The 27,748-nt window shown below is 37.2% G+C and overlaps 1 protein-coding gene across 15 annotated transcripts in view; it reads right to left on the bottom strand.

Moving 5' to 3' along the window:
* Window positions 1-1,908: 1,908 nt before the first annotated feature.
* The window catches only part of PUM2 (pumilio RNA binding family member 2), a 67,800-nt gene continuing 41,960 nt past the window's right edge, over window positions 1,909-27,748 (bottom strand). For 7 of the 15 annotated variants that reach the window (XM_030269990.4, XM_030269983.4, XM_041715002.2 and 4 more), the window contains 11 exons: window positions 24,888-25,031; window positions 23,603-23,884; window positions 18,686-18,922; window positions 12,194-12,461; window positions 11,526-11,655; window positions 9,834-9,968; window positions 9,436-9,573; window positions 7,701-7,826; window positions 7,039-7,160; window positions 5,575-5,767; window positions 1,909-4,831 (listed from right to left, as the gene is read on the bottom strand). In XM_030269990.4, coding sequence (XP_030125850.1) covers window positions 4,700-4,831; window positions 5,575-5,767; window positions 7,039-7,160; window positions 7,701-7,826; window positions 9,436-9,573; window positions 9,834-9,968; window positions 11,526-11,655; window positions 12,194-12,461; window positions 18,686-18,922; window positions 23,603-23,884; window positions 24,888-25,031 — 1,907 coding nt within the window. In that variant the 3' untranslated portion in view covers window positions 1,909-4,699. The remainder of the gene's footprint in view (window positions 4,832-5,574; window positions 5,768-7,038; window positions 7,161-7,700; window positions 7,827-9,435; window positions 9,574-9,833; window positions 9,969-11,525; window positions 11,656-12,193; window positions 12,462-18,685; window positions 18,923-23,602; window positions 23,885-24,887; window positions 25,032-27,748) is intronic. The other 8 variants (XM_072926325.1, XM_030269985.4, XM_041715003.2 and 5 more) reach the window with 4 other exon arrangements.

Here is a 27,748-nt window from a genome sequence, read left to right as displayed (position 1 = left end):
AACCCGCCCAGCTTCTTGTGGTTAGGAAAATGCTTGTGAAGTGAGGGAGGTGGGTTCAAAACCCTGAGGCTGGTAATGGAAACTAATTCAAGCATCTCGTTTGCTGGGCAAGTTCCCTAACCACAAATCGAGCAGAGGGAGCAGGCTCCGTCCAACAGAGGAAACACTCGTGCACCACCTCACTGAGGAGCAGCAGCAGCTCAGTTAAATCCCTGAGCTTCGTCTTCCCCACCCCTCCTTGCCTCGATGCAGGGTGGTCGCTCCCCCACCTCACAGCCTCTGTGTTCTGACCCCTGATGGGTGATGTTGGGATCTCGTTCATTCTGCTGGCCAAAGCACCAGCTCAGCAAGGCCCATGTCCTGCATTGGCTCTGGAGTACTATCAACACTGGATGGACAGACACTCTTCCATCCTTTCCATGCGTGACTCTTTCTGTGATGACGGTGCTGGTTTTTAACCCCTTCTGATGATGGAGTTGGGGTGGCCTGGGGTGCTCTGCTGCACAGGAGACCAAACACCCCAGGCTCACTCTGCAGCATCTCTCAGATTGTCTCTTCCTGGGTTGGCAGGACCTACACTTGCCAAGTTCTCCCACACTACCCTAGCCCAACATCAGGAACCAAGCTTCCTCATTCCCAAGCCAAGAGGTCCTTGAATCAGCATCCTTTGGGCACAAATAGTGCCCAAAGTGTATGTGAAACTGTCTGGGCTGAGTAAAGCGCTGCCTGCAGCTCATCACATCAGTGCTGCCCACAGACTAATGACATTGCAGGTAGTGCTGGCAGCTTGCAATGACGTGAACCACTGTGTTAACAAACCAACTCCTGCCCTGCCACGGGCTGCAGCAGCTCAGAGCACACAGCTCAAGCTGTTCCCCTTTCCTTCCTCAAGCAGCATCAGAGAACTGTGTCACCACGGTGGCAGGATCTGCCACCCTCTGGACGTGTGATGCTCAGGCACCGCTCCATGCAGAATTCCACACCCGAGCACTGTGGCCATCCTGGCCGCAGGGGCGAAGTCCTGCTCTGTTGTTTGCCCTGAGTTTCCCCCCCAGGTGCATGACTTACATGCAATCTGCAGCTTCAGTGACCAGTCACTAGCTATTAAAATGCTTTTGCACTCTCCGAGCTTCCCCTACTGACACAGTGAGAATTGTCATCACCCCACTGTTAACCCACTTTCCCAGTTACTGGAATGCTGAGCATCAGTCTCATGGAACCCAACCTCACTGCTGTGCTACTATGCTGTGGTGAGCCATAAGCATCTCTTCAAATACACATTCTTAGAGAAGAGAGAACAGTGACTAAATCAGTTTCTGAATTTGCATCAGCACTTTAAAAAGTCTAAGCGTTATGACCCCAAAACCTCAATTACCTCCATGCTCTGATGGAAAAGTCGGATGGAGGGATGGGCATTATGACTGCTCTGTCCACAGGAACAGACCAGTGGTTCTTAGGTGAGTTATTTCCCACCAGGCTCATTTCCTGTGCTGTCAGTCCACTTCATACCTTCAGCTAAAAATGGTCTTTTGAAAAATCTCCTGGGCAGTAACAGAAATGAGTGTGGATCCAGGGATGCCACAGAGAGCTAACAATTTCTTCTCTCATTTGAAAGCTAATCCTCTCAAACGCTCCTGAACTCATCCTGAATCCAGGGATGCACAAATAAACTGTCACCAGGCTGTAGCCTTAACTAGTCATCAGTAAAGATGTATAATGTAGGAAGGTTTAGCTGCTCAAAACTGCCCTTTGAAAATTTAATGATCTAATCCAGGATTCTTCAATAATTGCCCAATTCCCATCAGAACAAGTGAGCAAGCACCTATCCAAAGCTGAGCTCCACAGACACATGTAAGTCACATAACTGAGAATATGGCTGGTTTCCTACAGGAAAAACGCAAGACCAGATATATTTCACACAGTGTTATTCACACATTTTCATTTTGATTTTTACAGTATATACATGTGAACATTACATTATTCAATACGAGCCACCTGGAGTCAAACCTAATCAAACTGGTCCGTAAACAATCTATATCAAAAAGCAATACTTGAGCAAAAAGTCTAGTGGTTCTACCCAAACCCTAAAATAGTTGAAAGGAAATCCAGTGATTTTCATGTTCCTGGATAAAATTTGTGCACAAATGATCTCAGGAGAGCAAGTGGAAGATTATACTAAAGATATTGAAAGCACCAAGGATGACAGTTACAGGACTGTTTAAATTCAACCATGGCATGAGTGCTGCAGGAAAAAAGTACAGGGACATTATCAGTTTCTGTCTGGACATCCCCAAAAGCCTGACATACTGTCTTATGTGTTGAAGGAATGCTGGCTCTGTGATTGCAACACACAGCACACGTACACAGGGCAAAGATAGTCACTGAGAATTGATGTGTCCAAGGAAGTGGCTCAGAAGTCATCCTTTGGGTGACTACAGGAAAGCTCTGACTCCAATGACTGGGTTGGTACCTCTGGGGAGGAATTTTGTGAACTGCCATACAAACCCTACTTGGCAATTAGAATTGTGCTTACTCAAAATAACAAGGCCTACTACTTCACTTTGTGTAGGCACTGGAAGTAGACCAGAAGAAACTTTGCCATTTGCCTATTAAGGAGTTATCACTACCATTAGAAATGCAGCGCCTCAGATGTCTGCTATAGTAACAGCTAACCCTGGTATCAACAGTAACATGACAGAATTCCTCATACAAGTTTATACCACTACTATTTTCTTTCTCATGATCACACCCCTACCACAACAGCCTTTTATTTGATCAATGCTCAAGATGTTGTTTCCAAACTACCAAGTTAATCAAAACTTTAGGTTAAGCCATCCAAATGAACATTTTACACAAAATACTTACTTCAACAACATACAAAGCACTTTCTTTATCTTTCAGAAACTGAATATACAAAGTAAGCTTTTTCCAAAATATTTCCATAGGCAAAGGATTAAAAAGGATTTTAATTATACAGATATGGTCACAATTCTGCCTTAAAAAGATCATTGGGAAATGTACATAAGGCCGCTTGTATATGTACATCATCTTTATGTTACTGTTACAATGTCTTATGTCCAGAGGAAAAAAAATCGACAGTATCATACATATTTGCTTTACGCTGCGAGAAGGCTATTCAAAAATACAGTACTCTTCTGTACAAAAAATTCATGCCACATTTATTAAGATGGAAGAAGCATTGGTTTCTGTAATAATCAAGTATTTCAGTCCACTTCTTACTATGCTTATTTATCCTGATTTAAAATTTGAACAGATTAATTTCCCAAAGTGTCCATATGAACAGATTCAACAGCTATGTTATAAACAAAACATAATGTTTCTCACAATAGATAAAAAGAAAGCCAGTTCATATTTTTGAAACCATATAAAGATAGAATTTTAAAAAAATCACTCTTAATTTGCTGAAATAAATTTACATTATACAACACTATATGCCAGGGGGAAAGAAGGGAATGAGGATATGAATATACACTAAAATGCAAATTTTTGTCCCAAAAAGGAGTAAAACAAATTACATTTACAGCATGAAGGTTTACAAATGTACATCTGTACAACCAAGGTAAGCATCACTACTAAATTAGCAAGGCTTTGTAATAAACATCGAAACGAGAGATTTGTTTTCAAACTGTAAACTTACACCTATTAACTACACGTATACAATGCATATATTTATAGGAAGCAAAAAGCTATCTGAATATTTAATCAATCATGCTTAAGTGTTGAGCTATCAAGTTTACTTTTCAGTGGCCCCTTCTCTTTATCATTACCTATTTTTTGACTCTACAGTGAGAAAGCAAAATAAATGCTCAACACTTTCAAATCCTTACAATTCTATATGCAAAATAAAAAAATACATATCTCTACTCTTCCTGCATTGTAAAACTGACTGTAAAGTTAATACAGGGTTCACTCCTTTTCCAACAGAGTACTTTGCTGAATGCAAGTACCACCATCATTTTAATCCCTCTACCTTGTACAACAATTAAATATATAAGTATATACAGCACTTTATTTTTAATACATTGCTAGAGAAAACCTTAGGGCAATATTTAAAAAAACCTGTATCCACAGCAAGTGCCAAAACCTACTCTCAAAGTTTCCATAGTTTTGTTCTTCCCTACTTTAATTTGCTGTGCCCTGTTTGTTATTTGGATAGGATGTTGTGAACCACCAAAACACAACTTAACTTTCCAACATGTTAAATAATGTTTATGAAGCTGATCAATTTTAATCTGGTATAAAAGACTTCACATAAAAGGGAAAAATAAGGGTTAATTCTATATACAACTCTATAAACCTGTTGTGCTATGATGCTGGGTAGACCTACCAGATTGCAAGCCAGTGTATTAAAAGAATACTGTACTTTTTCCCTTTAAAAACTATTTCAGTGACTTTACAAGGTAAAAATTTACAAAATATGTGACAGCTATTTTGATACAATTACATCATATACAGGCATTCTGTGCTTTGCCAGCCATCCAATCTGATAGGTCTCCGGATCAGGGCTGGAGATATTTTTTTTTAACAATTCACTCCCCAAAAATATACACAAGAATAAAAATTTTACAAATGGATGAACAAAGTCAATAAATAGATTTAAAAAAATCAGAACATTTAGAGTTAAGTTGTAGGTTTTGATAATTCACAATTTAATTTTTCTTCCGTCTCTCCTTGTCTTTTACAGCATGCCATTTGGTGGTCCACCAATTGGCCCCAAATCAGCACTGTTCTTCAGGTAATACTTTTCCAGCTTGGCCAGAATGTGTTTGCCATAGGTGTATTTACGCAGAGTCGTGATGTGGGGTCGAATCTGTAATAAGAAACACGTTTGGCTTTTTTTAACATCCACACTTTCAAGTAGAGGTAACAACACTTCGAAAAAATTATGTAAAAAGATGCCAGAAGCCTGTACTTCAAAGCGCTGGAAGTTTCTGGAAAGATGTAAAACTGGTGATTTTGACTCATCAAATAACTGATGTTTCTCTTGCAGGAAAAGGGAGGCAGTACTTTGTGGGAGAGCCCTGTTGGTGACCAGGGAAAGCAGAGCTCCTGCAGGAATATCCTGGGCCCTGTGTTAAACAGCCTCCAGCTATTATGGCAACAGCACACTTCTCCATGTCTGGATATTCTTAACTAGAAATGTGCCTGTATGCTAGGAAGTGTGAGAATCTCTTCTGGGCGAACTGCAGAGTGGATTTATATCCACAACCAGGAAATAAAAAGAGAAACCAGTATTTCTCCTGTTATATTAATAGTGACAAGAGATACTACATTTTCTGGCTAGAATTATTTTCACACAAAAGCTGGCACAAAGACAGGAGATGAAATCCAACTTTCCTTTGTTTCCAAGTATCAACAATGAAACTTTCCTTTTTTATCTCAGTGCTGAGAGACCTGAGTGTTTTCTGCTTTACCAAGCTCCACCGAATGTGATGGTTATACATCAAATTCTAGATTACAGAAGCTTTGAGTTTTGCATCTGCAGGGAAAGGCAGTCTGGCAGAAAAGCTCACAGAGGTATTTCTGAATCACCACATGCATGCACACACATACCTTGTGCATTATGATCTTCCTCTGGGCGGGCTCGGCCATGTCGATCATCTTCTGCACGACGTAGTTGGCGTACTGGTCCTTCATCATGGTGTATAAGGCACTGTGAGGGCCGTCGTTCTGGCAGCACACCTCGTCGATCAGCAGGGCTCGCTCCGCACGCGACGCGTGGGTCACGCACTTTTCTACCACATTGCTGAAAAATAAGGCAAGTCCATGATGGGACTGGAGGTGTAACATTCTTTGAGGTAACTATTATCAATTTCTCTGGAAGTTTATCAGTTCTTCAGGGCTCTTAATGCCAGTAAAAAGCATATTGCAAACGCATCAATTCCTCATTTCCAAATTTCCAGTCTAATGACTGAGAAGTTAGTCACCACAACACTATTACTTCACCCATGTGACAGGGTTATTTTCTGATTATTTAGTAGGAGAGACTTTTCCACTGAACCTACATAGGTGTACTGGACTTCAGGCTGCAGATGTGTTCTAGCACATCTATTCTGGTTGTGGGCCCTTTGAACACACAACAGAGAAAGCTAGGTATGAAGATTCTAGCTTTTTGAATAAATGCACTTTCTAAGAGCATGCCTACATCAGCGATTCCATCAAATATTCTTTTGCAGAGCAAGTCTCTGACCTTCCAGTTTATTTCAGAAGCTGGAAAGGCCGTCAAAGTTTGTAATGTAGCAAAATGATCCTGGTCCTAAATTTGTGCTTTAGAAATCAAGCAAGTTTGAGGACTATGAAGAGTTCTATTCAGGCCAAAGAAAAATAAAATCCAAATAAACTAGTTTGCAAGCAATTTTTAAAACAAATGCTCCCATAAAGTCACAGTGCATTTCTACGTCGTTTTGATGACAAGGTTAGTCTCACTAAATCACCTAGAATGAATTCTGAGGTGTATTTTTCCTTCACAAAAGGCACATAATCCATACTTCAGCAAAAAGCATGAAAGTAGGAGTTTTAGGTTCCAAAGTCAGAATGGTTCAGGCCTCCTACAGCAGTCTTCCAGTCTTTCTAAGGCAGAAAGTCCTTGTCAGACTGAACTACCACTTTTTAAAGGTAGCCTTGTTATACTTGCAGATTGGTGGATGGATTGAGAGTCAGCAAGTCCCAGTTTATCATCATCAGCACATCACTCAAGTTCCAGCAGAGCTTTTCACCTGGCTCTGGGCATCCTTACATGAAAACTTGGACCTTGCTCCCTGCACTTGCACAAAGTGAACAAAAGCCATCCCATAAGCCCACAGAACCTCTTGTTTTGCTACAGAACATTTGCCTCTTCCCTTCCCGAAACCTAGTATAAAAGTATCACTACCATTCATCTCTACAAAAATATGAAATTCAGGATGTAACATAGAAAATTAAAAAGAAATTGTATCCCTTTTGTAACACAAAAAATAAATCCAGTGTTACAACTTTACAAGGTTAATGAATCTTTAATATATGAAAGTTGTGCAATACCTGGCAAATTTGTGCTGACTCAGAGCTAGAACCTTTCCTCTTATTTCTGAAACGATTTTGCTTTTGTCTTCAGGACGACCATGCTCCAGGACATGTTGAATAACGTAATTTCCATATTGATCCTGAAAATAAGATTATTTGAATTTTCTTTTGTGTTCATACCAAGTAATAAATACTGACAGCTTTTGTACACAAGCATAAAGTATGAAAGTACTATTTGCATGGCTATAAGGAAAATACACTAAGTATGTCAACATTACAGAAGCAAAGTGATGTAAGAAATATTTAATCAAAAATTACTTAACGGACCATAAATTTTACATGAAAAACGTAAATAATCCGTAAAACCAGTGTTTTGCTAGAGTATTTTTTTATCTTCCTAAAGAAAGAAGTTCTCAAGTTTAAGATCATACTTTTTAACAGCTGTAATATTCCCCTGAACACCAAGCTACAGTCAAAAGTGTAAGAAAAATGCTTTTTATAACTTCTTTGCCTCCCAACTTCCAAATTCATATTCATTAAAACTATGGAAGGAAAGAAAAACAAAAAATCAATGTCGACAAAACTAAAAAGAGGCAAATGCATTTAAGCTAGGATACAGGAGTAAATTACGGCAACAAAGAACTCTGAAGTGCATTAAAAATGAGCCTACATGTACTGACCTGCACTAGCTGCTCTGTGTGCTGATGCAGTTCTTCTAAGATTGGCAAAGTCTGCTCAGCAGTGCAGTGCTCCAGAATACGCTGAATTACTCTACAACCATATGGATGAGTTGAAAGTACAAATACCTTGAAAATAGGATTGCAAACTGAAGTTAAACCAACCGAAGCTCACATCTATTGCAATATTGCTGCATTCAAAATGGAACTGAAGATAAATACTATTAAAAGAAGTTTTGACTGCCAAGACCAGAATTCTATTTCCAGGAAAAGATGGAAAAGCGGGTTTTTGTGTGTCAAGGACTCCAGAAAACATACAACTAAGAACCCAAGTGTTCATTACAATGTTTCTAGCGTACATGGCTGCAAAAGAGAGCCTGGAAGTATGACCCTTAGGTAATTGCTGTTCAACTTTCAAGGTTTCCTTTTTACTTTCTTTTCAAATTTTAAGACTTTGACACTTATAAAAAGGAATTTAATAATGGTGGCTGATTTTCACCAATTTCATATTCCAGTATACATAATAGGTTCCCAGTTAGAGATCTAAAGTTTGTAAATAACTACTGAAAACATACAGCCAAATATTGCTTATTCCTTCTGCTTGCTTCTCCCAAAGCTACGTTTATGGTTTGAGGATTAATGCCAAAAATGTCAGTGTTGGTCAGGACTGAATACAGAATGATTAGGCATCAACTCAGATGATGCAGGCAGAAGAAAATGATAAGTAATATCACTTAAGTGTGCCATTTTCGATATATAATTACTTGGTGCTTAGGATGTATGTTCAGTACATAAACTCACACTTTAGTCAAGCAGCTGTATTTACAGTTTAAAAAATGCATCTCATCCACCTCATACTCACTTTTTGGTGTAAAAAGACCGAACCCTAGAAACCTTGGTATGCAATTTAGTACTATGTACAACAGTAATTCAGGTATTGCTGTTGTGTAAAATGAGAAAGATATTGTAGATTTTATTAGGAAATATATTTGGCCATCCATTAAACTAAAGTTTAGTTATATAGCCAAGTTAGTAAGATTTTTACAATTCTTCTCAAGGCTATAAAAGTACATGCTTGTCTCAGAGGATTAAAATGTTATTCAGCTGCAGCACATTCACTAGCCTGCAGCATAACATCAATCTTACAGCAATAATGGTTTTTTGGAAACAAAACAAAAACCCCAATCTGAAGTAAACAAATACTACACCCTCTTCACACTAGTCCATATGAAGGGAACAGATTAGTAAATTTCATCACTGCAGTTCCTTAAGGACTGACATTCATTGGGAAACACTGAAAGACATACGTGCAAAATGTAATTTTTAATGGAAAACGTATACTTGAGAGCACATATATTATTATTATATGAAAAATGGCCCTGCCAAGGGTTGTGAAGGAAATGTGAAATGGTGTTATCACAAAACACAAACACAAAGCCTGGGCATGCAAAGTCCCTTGTATGTATTTATGTTACATAAATGTTTATTATTATTTATAATTCATGGAAACATTACTTTCTAGAGCCTTCTCTCCAACAAATTCATCTTTTTACAGCATATTATGTGTGTCTCCAACAGCTTTCCAATGCCATCATTCCCTTTTTCATTCTACTTAAAATAAGCTGAGTGCGAAGTGGCAAATGCTATCTTATATGTGCAAATGATCAACAAAGACCTGCAGACCTTTTCCTGCGAAATCTAAGCAACCTGCAAAGAGGAAATGAACCACTGACACTACCTGTCCTTTGAATGCATCAATGATGAACTGCAGCGACTGGGGCTGAACACACTCAATGCATTTTTGTACAACGTGGTTTCCATTTTGATCCTTCACACACTTCAGAACATGGCCATCCAGTTCTTTCACCATTTCATTCTGGAAAAACAAAGATTATCCTTGTCTTTATGATGGTATTTCCCCCGCCCTCCTTGAACGGGGAAAGATTTAATTTCATCCTGATTCCAACCTTCACATTCACTGGCGTTAACTGTGTACCTCAGTACTTTAATTTAAACAATTATTTAAGCCCCCAGGATATTTCATAATGAAGGGAATAATCATCAATTTAATCAAGTAAAAAGAGGGATACATTAAAAATAAATAAATAAAATTAAAAAAGCATTGCTCTAACTTACAATTACCTGCTGGTCAGGTGAGATTGACTCAAGTGCCTTCTGGATAACACGACAGCCATACATCTGGAGGGCCAATGGTAGAACATGACCACGGATGCGTGTTGCTAGGGCTAACTTTTGATCCAGGCTTCCAAACTAAAAGAAAATAAATATGCTGTTAACAAATGAAGACACTGCAGCGTGCTGGAATTTACATGTCAGAGTAAGTATGGTCAAGATGTACATGACTGTAATATTTGAATAATTTTTCACTTTGTATTTTGGTGGGGATATTTACCAGAAGCTTTTCTTTTCTAAATACAACATTTTTTAATATTCCACATCCAGTTCACATACTGCTATCAAATGCATGACCTTGAACGACAACAGAAGAAATTATATAGTTTATGTTTGCCTGTCTGTAGGAATATTTAAGTGGAATAAACCACTTTTTCAAATAAGTTATACTGGCAAATTGATCACAGGTCACTATTCTGTATGAATCCAAATCAGATTTTTCATCTTGTACAGCATATCTTACATCTTGTAAGAGAGGTCACAGAAGTGACCAGCTGGACAACCAGCTGGTGGCACAGCAATGTTCCTGCAGCATTGCTGAGAATTGTCAAACTCTACACCTGTAATCAGCTCTGAAGAAAACCTGACCAAGAACTTCACCTGCCTACCTATACAGTAAACTGAGGTCCCCTATTACATGTAAGGGCACATGCACTTTTTTCTTGAGAAGTGGTCTGCAGAATTAAGATGAAAACACTCAGCTAACAATGATTAACTGTGTATTCATCCAACTTAACATTATGGAAAAAATAGCAAACGATGACCCTTAAGCAAAATCAAGATCTTTTATATCATATGGCAGTGACAGTTTACAGAAGATATTTTGATTGGTTATTAAAAAAGAAGTAAATAAAGTGTGCACATTCTTATGCTAGATTATTAGCAACTACATTCATGTTTATACCAAGTACCTTATTTCTTACTGGGAATTTTCCAGCATCACCTTCCTTCCACCACTCTTTGATATGGCCCTTGATTTAAAGTACACTATACTAGATACCCTTCCTACACATAACTTTTCCCAGGACACATTTATTACTTTTTTCTTCTCTCTGCAAGCCAAATCTTGTAATTCTTTGATAAAGCCTTTTTTTTTTTACCACATAGTTTTTAAGAGAAGATAAATCTGTTTTAAATTCTAGTTGTAGCAATACTGGATGTATCTTATGGTGGATACCCCTTACTCAGAACTCTTCTGCCTCTATACATTTTATGAGAATTTTCTCATACACTGCACCCGATGAAGTTCACACAGCTGTTTGAGCACAAGTGCATTTTCCAGACCCATTCTGTACCACGATGCAGTAACCAATAAAAACCATTTTTCAAATATTTATGCTCCCTTTCAGCTGATGAAACTCTCTCCAAGTTCTGCTCAGAGGTTTGTGAAGCCTCAACGTGCAGCCTGTGCATTCACAAGTGCTCACCAACACATGCACCACCCAGTGTAAGGAGAAACCATGTCCATTATGGCAAAAACCACTGAATACAGAAAACACCCATGCAGAGTTACACACTTGGGTTCTGTGGAAGTCATGTAGAATTCTGCTATGGTGTTAAGGAAAGATCAGTTAAATTCAATCAGATTCACAGCACTACATTTGCACGCCCATCCATACACTCTGTTATGCTTACCTCAAAGAACTTCTGTATTACATAGTTTCCAAATACATCAGTCATCAACTGATAGGCTGCTTGCAGGATCTCATTAAATACCATCTGGCGCTCAGCTGGAGTAGCTCGCTCCAGTTTTTGCTGTATAAATCTAAGTGCAAAAAAAAGGTACATTATGCTTTGCATCAACAACAGGAAAACTTCTCAAACACCGTTTCAATGAGACACCTCAACACTCTAAAGAAAGCAGTCAACATTTAGAAAATTTATTAAAATGAAAGTAGTGCCTCTGCATATAAAAGGATACATTTTAGTAAAATTAAGACTTGAAAACTTTCATTTGAAAAGCATTAAAGATGAAAAGTAACTACCTGATGATGTACTGACAAAAAATAGTTTTACATTCCAGATGCCACATATTTTGTTTTCTTAATCAACACCTTTTGCATTCCTTAATACTAGAGTTTACAACTCTAGCTATGAGGCTTTTTTTACACTGAGAACTTCTACAGGCAGCTAAATTAATACTACTTTTACAATTAAATTTCTTAGAGAAGGTCAACCTAAGAGTGTGTGCTCCAAATTAAGATGCTTTGAATTAAGATGACGAGCACCTCATTCAAAAGTTTCATATTAATAAAACAATATCAAAGCCGTAAAATATTATTAACTATTCTTGCAATAATTACCTAGAACCATGCTGGTCTTGGGAAAATTCAACAATATGTCCAACAAGGTCCCTTAGCTGAAGATTAGGGAAACGATTGTTTCTGAAATCTTCCAGCAAGCGGCTGCGTCCAGAGGGCATAATGTCAGACCTGCTGTAGCGGAGGCGCGAAGGAGGGAAGAGCTGGCTGGTGGAGCTAAAGAGACTGGAGGTGCTCGCCGCACTGCGATACTTGGCTTCGGCTCCGGGGGCTGCAGAAATATAGCGACCACTACCATTTGTCAGTCCTCCTACAAGGAAGCAGCTCTGTCAGTAACAGCCGTGAGGAAAATAAGCAACAGCAAAACAGCAAGTGAACTAAAACTACAGATACACCCTGGAGCCAAAGAAAACAACAGTGTTGTCTCGTTGTTTATATTTACCTCATTATGGTTGGAGGAGTTAGATAGCTTTATCTTGCAATAAATAAAACCGTTCTCCTCCTCATTTTTATGTGAAGGGCACCAGGAAAAGAAATGTCATTAGAAGAATATATTGAGGTAGGTAAAGTGAGCACCCACTCAGCCTTACAGAAACGTTAGAACTGGGTGGGCCTTAAGCTTAGTGGGCAGATTTCCACTTCACGAGTCATACTGGCTTATACCCTTGTTAGTAGTCTTGAAGTTAGCCAATTGTGTCAAAATAGACCATGAAATCTGAACTACCCTTCAGTCCCTACTGAGATACCTTTCCAGCTTACAGTGTGTTAAAGGCATTTTTGGGGGGGTACATGTAGTGCCTCTTGCCAAGCTGTACTGTCCTGCAGGTTACTTGATGACTTCAGCATCCCAAGCTTTCAATCTGATACCTCTTCTCAGCACTAAATATGTCAAATTTCAAACCAGGTAACTAAGAATGCTCTACTTAATCATCAAACAACCACAGATACATCAAACTGAAGCTCATTTTAGAAAGTTGAAGTCCTTTCCTCACTGCACAAACACCACTCTCACTTCATCCTTCCTTACTTTCCAAGAACTGAATTACCTCCCTGTGTCTGGGTCCTACTCCTGTTTGCTAGTGATTCTACCTAGAGCTCTTGCCACCCTACAGTCCTGTGCATTTCTCCTCACACCCTGCTCTCTGATCAGTGTGTGTCACTCTGAACTCCTCCAGCATGCCTCTTCCATCCACTTTACAACAAGTAGCAATTATCATAAAAAGTATCCAAAGCATTTTTCCCAACTGCTGTATGATTTTTCAGAGTGATACTCTTACTATACTACAAGCAGAAATACTCAAAAACAATTCCCACATAGGAACCTCAATTCTACTACTACAACCAAACTAAGAAAAGAAAAAAAAAAAACCCTCCCTAAAAGTATTGACTATGAATTGGGAAAGGAAAGCATTTTGTCTCCTCGTCTAGGAAGTGAAATTGCAATTAAAGCCCTTTCAAAGTCAACAGAATAAGTATCTACATTTGAATTTAAAACAAATTCCAGTATGTGCTGTTTGAATGGTGCTCTATTACAAACTTAATTTTTAAACAAGGCCAAAAAAAAAAAAAAAAAAAAGAAAAAGAAAAACAGAAAAAAAACCCCAAAAAACCAAAAAAAAACACCCCCAACTAACTGTGCCCTAGCCAATTCTTCTTTTCCTTTGGTTCCAAGTATTTATAAGGCCAGGCAACAAGAGTGTTACAGTGGACTGGCAATGTATTAATGATAAAGTTATCTTTCTCAAAAGGTCAAATTGTAGTACCAGATTCTGAGATGTTAGTGCTCTGAAAGACACATCAAGCATCACATTTATTGCACTGTATAGGAGTATGCCCTAAAATAGAAATAATTAGTACTTATTTTATAATTAGTCTTCAAAATTCTGTGATAAACACCAACAAATACTTTATGCCCCACACCTTTTAAAAACCACAAGGTTTTATCTTAAATTAAAGCGTCTTCATTCTCTACAGCCAGAAAAATCAAATTGTTGTAACTATAATTTTTTGTTTCCATTGGTAAACATTGTGGTACTAACAAACAAAAGAAAAGTAACCCCCAACATTCTGCAGATGAAGCAGTATGCATAGTGATGCTCTGCCATAATTTCTCCTCTAGGAACGGACTTCTAAAGAACAAAAAAAGTTATGCAGCTGAAATGATGTTATTTCTCATCTGGACTATGTAAACATTGCACACCACTGCAATCCTGGCTTCCCTGTACGTGCTGTGCAGTAACACTATTTAATATCACGAGAGGGCACCAGAGCCCATCTGAAAGGAAATTATAGGCTACTTTCCTGTTGCAGGATCACTATTACTCCTCTGATCACATGCTCAATTCTGTGCCAGAAACTAAGTTTTGATCATATGCTCAGTCAACATTGTATCTTGAGTCATAGAATTGAACATGTGAATCAGGAATTGTTTCAGCTTGGGTTTTTTTTAACTGAGCCTTCATCTCTATAATTAAATGCGACAATTTATCCAGCAACTAAAACAGAAATTAAGAAATTTGGTAGCTTTTAACAAATATGCTATATATATGTAATATACATTTCCTGTTGAGACTTATAAAGACTTTTTTCAGTCTAATTTGGGAACCATCACTTTTTAAGACTTGTAAGACAGTTACACTGCAACTGGGAGGCTCCTGTCTAGCCTCTGAGGCTATTTCAGACAATCACATTAGGCAGAACAATAACACAGGAAGGCTGTATTAAGAAAGCACATCCATTGTGCCAAGAAGAACCTGTGGTACTCAGAAAGCAGAACCTTGTAAAACCCTGGATACTATTATAAAAAAGAGTAATTTAATTAGTAATTAGCTTTTATTTTCACATAACCTTTAATTACAGTAATGTTATGGCTCACTGGCAACTCTGCAGATTTGAAAAACAGTAAACTCACAAAAAATAAAGGCATATTGTCTTAGGTACTTATTACATGCAGACATAATTGTGAGTACAATGGCCTATTTTCTTACCAACCTAGGAAAGTAACAGCCTAGATCTTGTAAGTTATTTGGGGAACATACCCTACTGAATAAAACACTGAAAAATTAAAATATGTATTAAACATCAGTATAGCCACACAATTCCAAACTCTTGGGGAAAGAAGTGTGCAGTTCATTCTTCAGATAATCAATCAGCTATCACTTCTGATCTCATAAAACAAAGATCTCCAAAGCACTGGGTAATACCAAGTTGTTTAACAGTTTAATTGAACCTAAACCCCCATGGCTAATCCATAGGGAGGAAAAGGCAGAGAGATATAAAGCATATATAGATAATCTAAATCAGAGCCTAAGGTTCAAGGACACAAAGCATGTTAAATAATTGACTCCTTAACATATTTAGTGTTAAGAAGAACATGAAAAAACCATTAAAAACTAGATCAAGGCACATTAATTTTGACAGCATTAGTCTGTTAGTATTTATTATTTTTTCAATTATTTCTAATAAAGACAGAAAACACGTCTACTGCACAGTAACTTATTTACACGTGTCAGCAGTATTTTCTAGTAACACACACACACGCATATAAATGCTTTAAACTTAATTTCTATTAAGTATTTATTTATCTGTAAAAAAGTAGCCTAATCTCATCCTAAGCTTAAAGTTTCATCTTCATATGGAAAATAGAATTATACCTATCTATGTATATTTTAGGAATCAATGCACGTGTTTGTAATGTCTGGTTTACTGCAGCCCTACAGAGGAGGGACACAGCTGAGGCAATGCAAAGCTCCCCACACTGCCTTGCCAAGGGGCCTTTACTCTTACCCAGAATGACCATCTCTGAAGATGAAACATCAATCCCAACTGCTAACAAACCTGGCTTGCAACACACAGGAAATAATTACCTCCAAAAGCTGAGATTTTAAAAACCCTACTCTACACCAAAACACTACTCTTAAAATGCTGCAATGTACCATCAAACAGGGTAAGGATTATCAATCTAAAAGGATTTTTTATGACAGTGGAAAACTACTTCCTCTTGCAGCTCCTTGTACTTGGGAGTGAAAGGGTAGTTCAAATTCATGACCTTACTGCTCCAGCTGATTACAGTAAAGAAGCAGTTACAGACAACTGACAAATCTCTTCAAATACAGGAAAACTGACACTAGCACAAAGTCATTAGCACATTCCTATTTTAGGATATTGGATAAAAGTTGGTGAGAAGAGATAAAAGCAGTAAAATGTCACAAATTTCTTGTAAAAGGGAAATTGTTCTTTTAAGCTACAAATTGCAGTAGTGTCTGACAAAGGGGTTATAAAACCATGCACCCTTTCCCAAGATTCTGGTGGCTGAAACAGGAGCAACCGAGTTTGATGCCCATTTTAAAACACAAGTTAAACTTAGCTGAACCTGTTGATACAAGCAGGCAGGACAAGTCTGGAAGGTGGAGGGAGAGCTGCATTTGACAGGCATTATCAGAATACCAATGGAAACTGCATGCAGACATGAACTTAAAATGTTGTTCTACTCTGAAAAGTGACTACATGCTAACCATACTCTTCTTATAGTACACTCCCTGTTTGATTTCAGATGGAACTTCTCACTTGGTGAGAAACCTTTGATTTTTATTTTTTTGTATGTGAGAACAAAACATGCTTCCAAGAGTGGTCGATGAACACACTGAAATAAATATAAGACAGACAATTAACTGCAGAAATAGTCTTTAACTCTTAGATGGTGCACTTTGAATGCAACTATGCAAAAATATGGCACAGGGCAGAAAGGCAAAAAAAATATTGCATTTTTCTGCATTTTTGTGAAAGCAAGTATCCAAAAGTCCTCCATTTCCAAATTTCAGGCTGATTTTGTAATATAGCAAAAGGTTTATCAGTAATCATGGTCCACTTCACATGGAGGATGAAGAGGACACATGGAAGCCAATAAGGTTGTGTCAATTTTCAGAGTACAACTGTATATTCTGGCAGTTACGCAGTGATCTAGTACATGATTTTAACAAGCTATTAGGCTTAGTTGACACTGCCAAACAGTTCAAAATGGGTCGAAGTCAGTATTTAACAATTTCTGCTGATAGAGGCAATACTCTATATTCATCACAGCCTATTTTCTCAGAACTGGAAAAAAATCTTTTAACATTTATCAAGTGTCAAACGAACAAAACTTTGAATGTTTTAAATTTTAGATAATGCCTTCCAAAATTTGGTTTAAGTATAGTTTTCAGCAATATGAAAACTATGGTGAGAGTACTTTGAAAAGAAAGAAAGAAAAAGATTTCCATGATAACCCCATTGTCAGATGTTCAGAACTTTCTCAAAAGCCTCCATTTGGGCTGAAACTTTCCATGCTTGGTCTCAGCCCAAAGGTGCACTTTGTAGACCTGAAAAAGGAAAAAAGGTAAGTAAAAAAAAATAAAATGTGCTGAAACATCCCCTTGCCCAGTTTTATTTCGGGTATTCAGCACTTAACCTCGAAGGGGATACTGTACTGCAAATGTAATATATTTTAATTATTTAACCTTGTTATACAAATCACTCACACATTTCTCACTTTAGGTGTATTCTGGTAGGCATTTAATTTTTTTTTTCCTCTTTTATTTTCACTAAGAAGTATAGGGGATTGTGCTGCCTATTGCAAGCATGGAACTGTGCACTGAACAGTTACTGGAGCAACTGGCAACTCAATCTTGAATTACATCCAGTTTCACTGTATGATTTTAGCATCCAAATTAAATGACTGCAAATATTTGCAGCAGAAGAGAAAAACGGTACTAGGTAACCTCAGGTTAGAGGCATTATCTTCTAAATATACTGTATACTGTGGTGGGGTTTCTTTTGCTCTTTTATTTTTAATTTTTTTTTTTTAAAGAAAGGTTGAGCTCCCATGTCATCTCACTAGCCAAAAAAAAAAAAGAGAAATTATTTTCAGCATTCCTTAAAAAATGCATAATAGAGAGCCACCACTAACAAGATCTTTGCTACTTCTTTGACAAATGCTTTTTTTGGTCTCCTTCCATCAGTCTGGTGATAAACTACTGTCATCCTGGCAAAGTAACAGGGCCATGAGGTCGACTGATTCAAAAATCATCTTTCAATACATTTTACATTGAGAGAGAGCACTGCTCACTTTTCTACTTTATCATGGCAAGGGGCGTTAATGAAAGCCACTTCACTGTTAAACACATAATCTAAAATGTCCTTAAAGTGGCAACACAGTAGAGGAGAAACAAAAATAATGCACCTTTGGCTTGTCATAGTGTGGAAACATAATAGAAAAAGGACCAATAACTCTTACTGGGCTCTCTACTGGGCTTCTGCAAGGGAAGAAAAATCAGTTGTTGGCCTGACACTGCCAAAAGCTGAGTGCCCTCCACTGTCATATCAATGTGCATCTAAACATGCTCTTCACCTTTCAGGAATGGCCCCTCTTCATTACAAAACTGTTTAACAGCAAAGGTAATGTGACATCTCTTATGCAACATATATTTTACACATAGAAATACATACACACATACAAACAAAAAGTGTTTTTTGGTTTTTTGTTTTTGTTTTTTTTACCTAAATGCAAACTGGATGAGGATCCATGTGATGAAAGTGATGGCGGTGGCGTAAGTGAATGTCCTGGCGTTTGGCTTGGCAGAGGCATGCCTATTGGACTTGGAGAGGAGGAAAATCCCAGACTATTGTAAAATGGCTGCCCTATGGGTGCTAGGCTGCTACTAGATCTTTTGTACAAGTCAGAGCTAGTAGATAGAGAATCTCTCCTTGTGGCACTACTACTTGCAGAACTGCCAACTGAAGAAGAAATAAAAAGACCCTAATTACACAGTGTCAACTGAATAAAACCTATCCCCAACTACAGCTGGGCAACAACAGAAGCGATCACAATAATTACAGCAATCGTTATGACAAAGACAATTACTGTGATAACCACACATGCTTTTAAGTAAATCTAAGTGGGTATAAACATACCACTGGCAAATAATTTCACCAACTTCCATGTCTTTCAACATTTCACACTAGACTTCTCATAGTAATATTACAGTACTCTGTTTTAAACGCCTGACTTCAGGCTTTGGGACAAATATTGAATGTTTAAGATTAGATTACACTGTCACTTTATAGGATAAATGATTCTAAAAATATTGCCACTAAATTATTTGATCATTTTTTTTCCACCATAAATTATCAGTCAGACAGTGACACTCTTTTCAGGAAATAGTCTAGAGGAAATTATTTGTTGTTAAAGGGTTCACAAAATAAGTTATACTGCTGTTCAGCTGTTTTTGAACTTCCTTGTTTGTGAACCCCTCACCTGTAGGAAAAAAATGACTACTTTAAATTCCCTATGAGAATTAAGGCTCTCAATGAAGTGTTTTGAAAAGGTCTTATAAAAAGGGAGTAGGCCAAGAAAGAAGATGAGAAGCACAGCAGAGATAGCAAAATTAAGTGAGAAACTAAAAACGTGATTTTTACAACTATCAGTGTTTCTGAAAGTCAAATTAGACTAGAGGCTTCAGATAACAGTGTATTAGTGATCCTGCACAGCAGCGTTCAGCAGGGCGATGAGCAGTCTAGGACAAATTAGGAGAACAATAAAAAGTTTTTAGAAATGTTAAATTCTAGCATCTGCTGCATACTAGTGAAGTATTAAATTAGAGTGCCTGTTTTAAACACTGAACATTATTATAATTATTATTATAATCATGAACCAAACCAAGATTATGGATATTTTAATAACAAATATATTTCTTAAGCTGAATTTGGAAAATTGATTACTACTATTGACTACTTCAACTTAAAAAGGAAAGGTCAGAATTTTTACTTCTATGACCTTTATACTTTTCAAGTACGTTCCTACTAAAGCTGGCAGCACAGAACAACATAAAGGTTGCCTGAAACTTCCCATTTTTAAGACACTAATTTGTTTTCTCATAGCATTAACAACTTGGCTAATATTTTTCATGACAGGAACTTGCTTGGACAAAATTTTTAATAGAACTTTTGTCTAAATACTGCCATTTCAGAAATACTGGCAAAGAAAGATGCTTTATCCTTACCAAAATAATCTGGCTCCCTCTTTGAGGAGTTGATGCTTTCATGCACTCAGACCAAATATGCCAGCAACAGGAGACCTTTATTTTCTCACTCTTAGACTGGACTAAAAATCTTTGCAAAATCACAGTTCATCCAAGTTCAGCACAGATCTGCTACAGACTCATAGCTGAAAACTTAAACTCCTGACCATACACAGCACATCTGAGATGTTTGATTAAGGTTGTGCCTGCAATTGAATTTCAATGTGCCATGTCAAAAACAGACTTTGAAACTGCTGTCCAAGATTCCACCTTGTGTTGGAAAGGCCCATGAAACAATGAGGAAAGGAAGTTTTCCATTTCAAGTGCCAGGGAGACAAAAGCCAAACACAAGAAGTAGACTAGGGAGAGGGGAAAGAGAAGAAAGGAAACCAGAAGGAGGAAGAGAGAAAGGTAAGACAAAGGAGCGAACAAAGAGACTGCAAGAAAAACTGGCAAGCACTTTCAGTGGGACTGAGGATGAGAAGAAAGATCTGAAGAAAAGTTAGGCTGTAGAAGTTGTATGTGACTGTGGGGCAAAAAGACTGGAATAGTAAGCTGATGAGGGGAACATCACACAGTACAAGTAGAAACAGAAACATACTTAGGAGGAAAGCAGGACATAAATGTTGCCTGGAAACTGGGAAGGAAGACATTACTAGAGGAGAAACCAGAAGGAAAAGATACTGGACTAACTAGGCAAGGAGATTGAGAATAAGAAACCAGAAGAGAAAATTAAAGCAACAGTTGAAAGAAATCTCAAGCTTTGAGCCCAGCTCTGCAGGCTCCGGCTCAATGAACCATATAAATGTTAATACAATGCTACATCATGGACTGCTATTTTTCCATCTTTCAGCGTTTCTTACTTGGCTACATTACTGCAGCTTAACAAGTTACCACAAAGCAGCTGAGCTGTATTTTCACACAAAAACAAGCAATGCTCACAAAACTCAGAAGATAAGTTGCATTAGCTTACTCCTCTTCCCCCTTCACTAAGTCAATCCAATTCCTTTACAGTTGTTACACGCCAGAAGGCAGCATCTGGAAAGCTGCCATAGTTGATCTAACCTGTTAAGCTGCAGTAACTTATCATCATGTACCTAAATCTTTAAAATGGAGTATGAATAACTTTTATAATAAAGAACAGAGACTGTGAGTACATACAGTCATTTATATGGTATGTTTGCTGTTTTCAGTTGTTACTTTGTTCAGTCATTCAAGCTAGAACATGCTCACCTTCGCATTTTTTGCACCTATTTTTGCCCCCTGCAAAAACTGAAAACATAAGGGCAAAACGTGTTCTGCCATGTATCAATCAGTCTTCATGGCTATATTTTAACATTTTCAAAACACTGATGGGAGTTACAAAGAAGCTGAAACTGTGGCACATAAAAAATTAAACTTTCAATTCGCCTCCATATACATGAATACCACTTGTTCAAGTGCTTATCTGTGTAATTCAATTCATATATACATACAGGCCAGAACTCTAAAAAAAAAAAAAAAAAACTAGGAAGCATTTTTGAAGTGGCTATTAGTGCAAGTACAATTTATACTTGGCAGAAGAGCACTTTCAATATACTTTTATTCTAATAGTACTATTAAAAACATTTCAGGTTCAGATAGCACCTTTCATCAGCACTTCTAAAACTGCAAAAGTATGGGGTTCCTGTTTCCCTGTGAAAACTACCATGCTAATTAAATCACCCTGGATACTGCTGCAAGATTTCAGTATGTGCTCTCTGTGCTGAGGGCTTTGGACAAAGCTCTGTAACTGACCTTTGCTAAAAGAAAAAGGCTTAATCTCCTGTGCCAGGAAAAGCTATGCTGATTTTTTAAAGTAGATACACAACTAAAAGTTGTGTTCTATGGAGGTTCTGAAGATAATGCAGGATAAAAACTTCTATGACTTAAATCTATTCTATCTAAACAGTTGCACTGTATTAAATATATATATATTAATTATGACTATCTACCACTGTAATGAAACTGTACCTAGAGTGAAACACAGCTGCTAAGGATTCACTGAAACCTTACAAATAGCTTAGGACAAGTTATATTACATTATATCGGATAGCACAATTTTGTAAATAAAATTTACTTGCTGTAAATTAAGGAAAAATTAAGAAAACCTACACTACTGAATAGCCTCATTTTTTTTAATTGAACATGGGATGTTTTGGGTCTCCTCTTTAAAATCAAATGCTGGACAGGATGAGTGTAAAAACCTGATTTTGGTCTTCCTAACATTAGTTTTGTTAAAGTAAAACATTTTTCTGATTATTTTATGAAAAATAACACTGAGAAAAAAAACTGTGTTGATATGCAATACATTTGATGTCACTAGTCACACAGTCACCAAACAACAACTACCATGACTTAACACTGAAGAGTGTGCTTTTCCTTCTGTTTTTTCTCTCCCATATATTAGGCCATTTTGTAATTTTTTAAAAATTACTTGCTTTAGCACCAATTTTCCTCAATTTTGCAAAGAATACTGTTAGCGTGCATAATATTCCCCCAGTTTCTACCCATCTACAAGATATGCAAGATCAAACATGCTCCCCTGATTTCATTAAAATAATATTAGTAATAAGAAGCAATTCAGTGCTGTAAACTTAGAGATTAATAGCAAAAGGAAAAATTCTTAAAAAATGTTTATCTTGCCTTACTAAAACTAAATCTGAAATATAAGAAAAACCTACCTTGCATGTTTAAAAACTGTGTGAATATGAAATTTCTGCTTTAGGGCAGAAATGTGACAGAATGCTTTTTTTTTTAAATACAAACAGGTTGGTAATATTTAGTAGTATCTGTTGAAATAATTAAAGGCTCCAGATATACACAGAACTATTTAGGCTTAACTATATCTAAGATTAAACCTGCTAGAGCTAACAAGGCCTATTCCTGGGTATTACGTATTTTTGTTTTATAAATCCTTTAAAAATGTTATAGAAACAAGCACTTTGATATTAGATCAAATTTAGAAAGTCATATACTGTTTGATTTACTAAAAATAAAATTAGGAATTTTTCTTGCATGATTATTGAAACAAAAAAATGTTTATCTTTACTATCATCGTTACTTTAACCACAGAATGAAGGCTTCCTTGAAAACAAAAGCAGCTTACTGAAAAACAGTAACAAACTTCTGGGTCAGAGTACAACAGATCAGTATGGAAAAGTATTTTGGAGATACCTGTGACTACAGGATATTGTTCAAAAATGCATCTTCTATACAGAACCCAAGTGAATTGAAAAAACTTTTTTTATTCCCCTATAATAACCTATTTTTGCATTATTTTTAGAAATATATGTATATATATGATGCCTGATACAGATACATTTTTTTGCTTAGCACAAAAGTCTCACAGAATGTCCTCACTATATTAACAACCTACCTGATGAGCCAAATCCACCAAGTGCAGAGCCGATAGCTGCTCCTAAAGAGCTGCTACTTCCAAAGCCAAGAGATGTGCTTCCTGGTTGGCCAGGACCATGTGAAAAAAGGGAACTGCTCTGGGAGTTATTGGTCAAAGAGTTACTGCCATAAAATGAATTGGATTGTAGGCTACTATTTGTTTGCTGTTGCTGTTGCTGTGGCTGGGCACCAAGTGGCCGAAATAGACCGTTCGTGGCTCCCGCGAGATTGTTTGCTGTTCCTCCAGCTGAAGCAGCTGCAGCTGTAAAACACATGTTTTCAATCATAATTACTCTCTCAAACATTTCTGACTGAAAATGGATTATTCAGAACTAAACTGTATTTTCTTGAAGCCCTCTTAAAAAAAGCAGAAATTCACATATTAAAGGACTAAGAGACTTAATAGTATTACACAATCTTAATTACTCAAGGAAAAAGGTGAAGACAGCATATGTTTTAGGGTCAAGGCTGCAGAATTGTTAATGCAATTGAGGGAATTTTAACATAAGACATTACTGTTTACTGAACTTTTTATATCCAAAGTTGCAGTGGCAGAATTGCAGCTAAGAGTCAAAGACATCTTCAGCTACTGTCAGAAGTGAGTTCTGCATAGAGGAAGAAGCTGATAGATTAACTTAAAATCTAATTTTCTGAACAGATCAAGTTAATTAATCCAGGGTTAATATTCTAGATTTTAATTCAACAAATGCAATAAATGGTTCAGTAAAGTAATACTAGATCTTACAACTGGTAAAAAAAAGGAAACTGTAGAGTTTTGATATAACTAATTCTCCTCTTTTACTTTCCATTCTACATATAGCTTTCTCCTTGCCACATTTTTCAGGAGAAAATAAGTTTCATGAGAAAAGCATAGCAAGGTTCCAGAGCAGTCCATCTTCTGCCAGGCCGAAGCAATGAAATGATGCTTCCTAGAGGACACTATTTAGGGGACTGATGAGAAGTGCATGTTATAATGCATGGGCAGAGGAAGGAGAAAATGTTCCTATCTGACAAGTAACATTTGCAGAAACATGCCTGTGTATGTATGGGAAAAGGACTGTAAATTCCAAATAAAAATGGAAAACCCCATCTGTGAATAAGAACAAAAGACAGAAAAAAAAAAAAGCAAGCATGCACAGTATATCCTTCACAACTAGGAAACTTCACTGATGCACAGAAAACAATGATGTCAAATACTAATCAACATTACTGTTAAGATTCAGTAGAGAAGTGAAAGAAACCTCTGTGTAGGATTAAATATTTACCTGCTTGTGCTGCTGCAGAACTGATTAGAACAGGAGTCGAGGCCACCAATCTGACCGGTGCGCCAAGGCCAGTTCTCGCTCCAGGGCCTACTACTAAGGCACCAGTCTGATCGTAATAGGCAGTGGGAGCCAGCACTTGGTAACCTACACAACACAGGAGACAAGGATCAGTGGTACACATAGTTTCATACAGGCAGCATTTCCTCTCTGCTTGAAATATTCTAACTACAAACTGCATTTTCTGCCACACTGGACATCAAAGAAAAAGCAGTAAAGACCATAAAAAACTGGAACAAAATCCAATTTAGAAATGCTTCAAGTAATTTTTTACAACTACAATAACTGCTAAAATTAGTTGTCCAAAGTTGAACTTACTGTCAAGATTAAAGTTTCTAACATCATATTGAGAAGGTATAGGTTTAACACAACTGGCAGTGTTTGGATCATTATCAAATCAATTTCTTTCAGCAGTTAAAAATACACTAGATTTCTCTTGTACTCCTTTGTCAATGGAGAAGCTCTTGAGATGTGCACAATTAAAAGGCTGAGCTAAATGCTAGTCTGGCAATTCCACACATTACCTACCAACACTTAGAAGTCCATCTGCAAAAAACACATTAGGAAAGGAATGCTGTGTGTGCAGGAGTACCTTGGATCAGCCAGTTTAACAGGAATAAAAAAGACTGCAATCCAAGCATAACACTTCATTCCATTGACAGTAAAGAATTAGAACTGGTGAAGAAAAGGAGGGGGAGTTGAAAAAGGAGAAAAGCAAGCAGTAGGAAGGAATACAGGATACAATATATGAACAAAGAAAAGCAAAAGAGACAAAAGAAAACCAAGCAAAAAACCCCCTTTATTTAGAACAAGAGCAAGAGAAATTAACTGGAATAAGAATCCCTCAAAAATGGAAGACAAGCTACAATAATCTAAGAAAGGGTGCTGATATTGAAAATATAACAATTTCTAATTGATAGGTAGAGTATTCTTATGAAACAATATTCCTCCCATGTTCAAATATATACTAACACTATTAAGAAAAAAGACAAGATTGCAAAAGTCCCACATCTATTTTTGTACATGTAAGAACAGAGATTCTGCATTCTATTTTAAGTCAGCACTTCCCATCAGTTGCCTTGTATGTTCAGAACTAGGTCTAGCAGATTTCTCTCTGAAATGCATATGGACTTGAATGTAACTGGAGCTCTGATTTAAGGTAAGTCCCCCAGTCATCAGCCTTCCAAGTCATATTTTCTCCTCCTCAATTTCTAAAACATCTCTGTAATCTCCTCTGCCTAGACACACCCAAAAAAGAGCTGGAAACATCATCTCCCTTCTGGCCTGGTGGTTACAGTGCGCTGCAGGAAAGCTGGATACACAGGTCCCAATTCTCACACAGTAAGAAAATACGAAGATATGAAGGAGACTCAGGTAGCACTGAACAGGAGAGGAGCAACGAAAATCCGGATCTTTAGGTTCAATTCACAGTTCTGGAGGTGAATGCATTATGCTGGTTATAAAAAATCATCACTGCTATAATTCTAAAACTGTTCTCACTGCTCACTACTTGCTTTGCATTCCAAGCACATCTACCTTCTCTTTCCCACCAACAGCACAAGAAGACAGTTGTCCTCCACATAATTTGTCTGAAAATTTGGCTAGTTAAAACTAACCAAAACAGGCTCTTACACTTGAACTAGTTAGAAATACTTTGCTAGAGGTGCCACTGCCTCTTCCACCTACAAAAATGTGCTTTGCTCTACCCCTTCACCACCAAGAAAGATTGCTACAGTCCCAAGGTAGGGAAAGGTGACAAACTGCTGTCTGTTTTACTGTAGTTCTGCAGATAACACAAAATATTAGATTAGTGGCACAGTATAAAAGCTCATTATAATAACACATGTTCCTGCACACATTAGCAATGTTTAATTACTGGTACCCACATAACTTCTGCTTTTACTCGTAGCAGGTTCAACCGATAACAACACGTTTTGTTTGTTCCTGCTGTTATCATATAAAACCACTTTTTCAGAACTCAGAACTAGCTAATGCTTACCAGTATTTACTCTGCCCACCTACCCTCTTCAAATTCACAAAACCATGGATAATGCTGTAACTGTTTAAGTATAACTGCAGAAACCACCCACTGATTTTATGTTTACACCCTTCTGCTCATCTGAAATTAATATACAGCTTTTTATGACTTCAGGCCCACAATGTTAACAAGATTATTTTCCAATGCAAAATACCTGAAGGGGGGTAGGGAAGATAACTTACACTTTGCATAAATTAAATTTACTGAAATCAATACTGATGTTGTTTAATATATTAATATTAGATTTTCTAAAATAATTTACTCATATGACTGCTAAATTTAAAAAATGGAAGCAATTTGCACTTGCTCTTTACATTACAAGATGCCCAAGCCCTCCTGACACTTCTCCGACATGACATGAACCTGTGATCCACCCACAGACAGTACATTTTAAATAAGTAATGATAAGCTAGGTCAATAGCATCTAGATACTGTCACAGAGGGTTCAAGCTATAAATAAAAACTTATGGGTTCATCTCTTTCCAATTTCTGAAATACATTCTGAACCAAAATGGGCCTCAGCTTTCTACTTAAATCTACCGCAACAAAGCAACATAGGACTGACAATTTGTGAAATTGCTAAAACATTGCTAAGTGCATCTGCAGCCTCAGAAATATAAAATATTTTGCTTTGATAACAAAAATAAAATTTCAGAATCCATCTAACATCAGATTAAATAACTGAAGAAGACCTTCACAGCAAAACTTAGATCTTCTCCTTTCCACTATTCCACAAATTGTGCTTCATCCCAGAAACCTGAGCACA

Source organism: Taeniopygia guttata, chromosome 3, assembly GCF_048771995.1.
Source record: "Taeniopygia guttata chromosome 3, bTaeGut7.mat, whole genome shotgun sequence".
NCBI classification, from domain to species: Eukaryota; Metazoa; Chordata; class Aves; order Passeriformes; family Estrildidae; genus Taeniopygia; species Taeniopygia guttata.
This window is presented reverse-complemented; position numbering and strand designations above follow the sequence as displayed.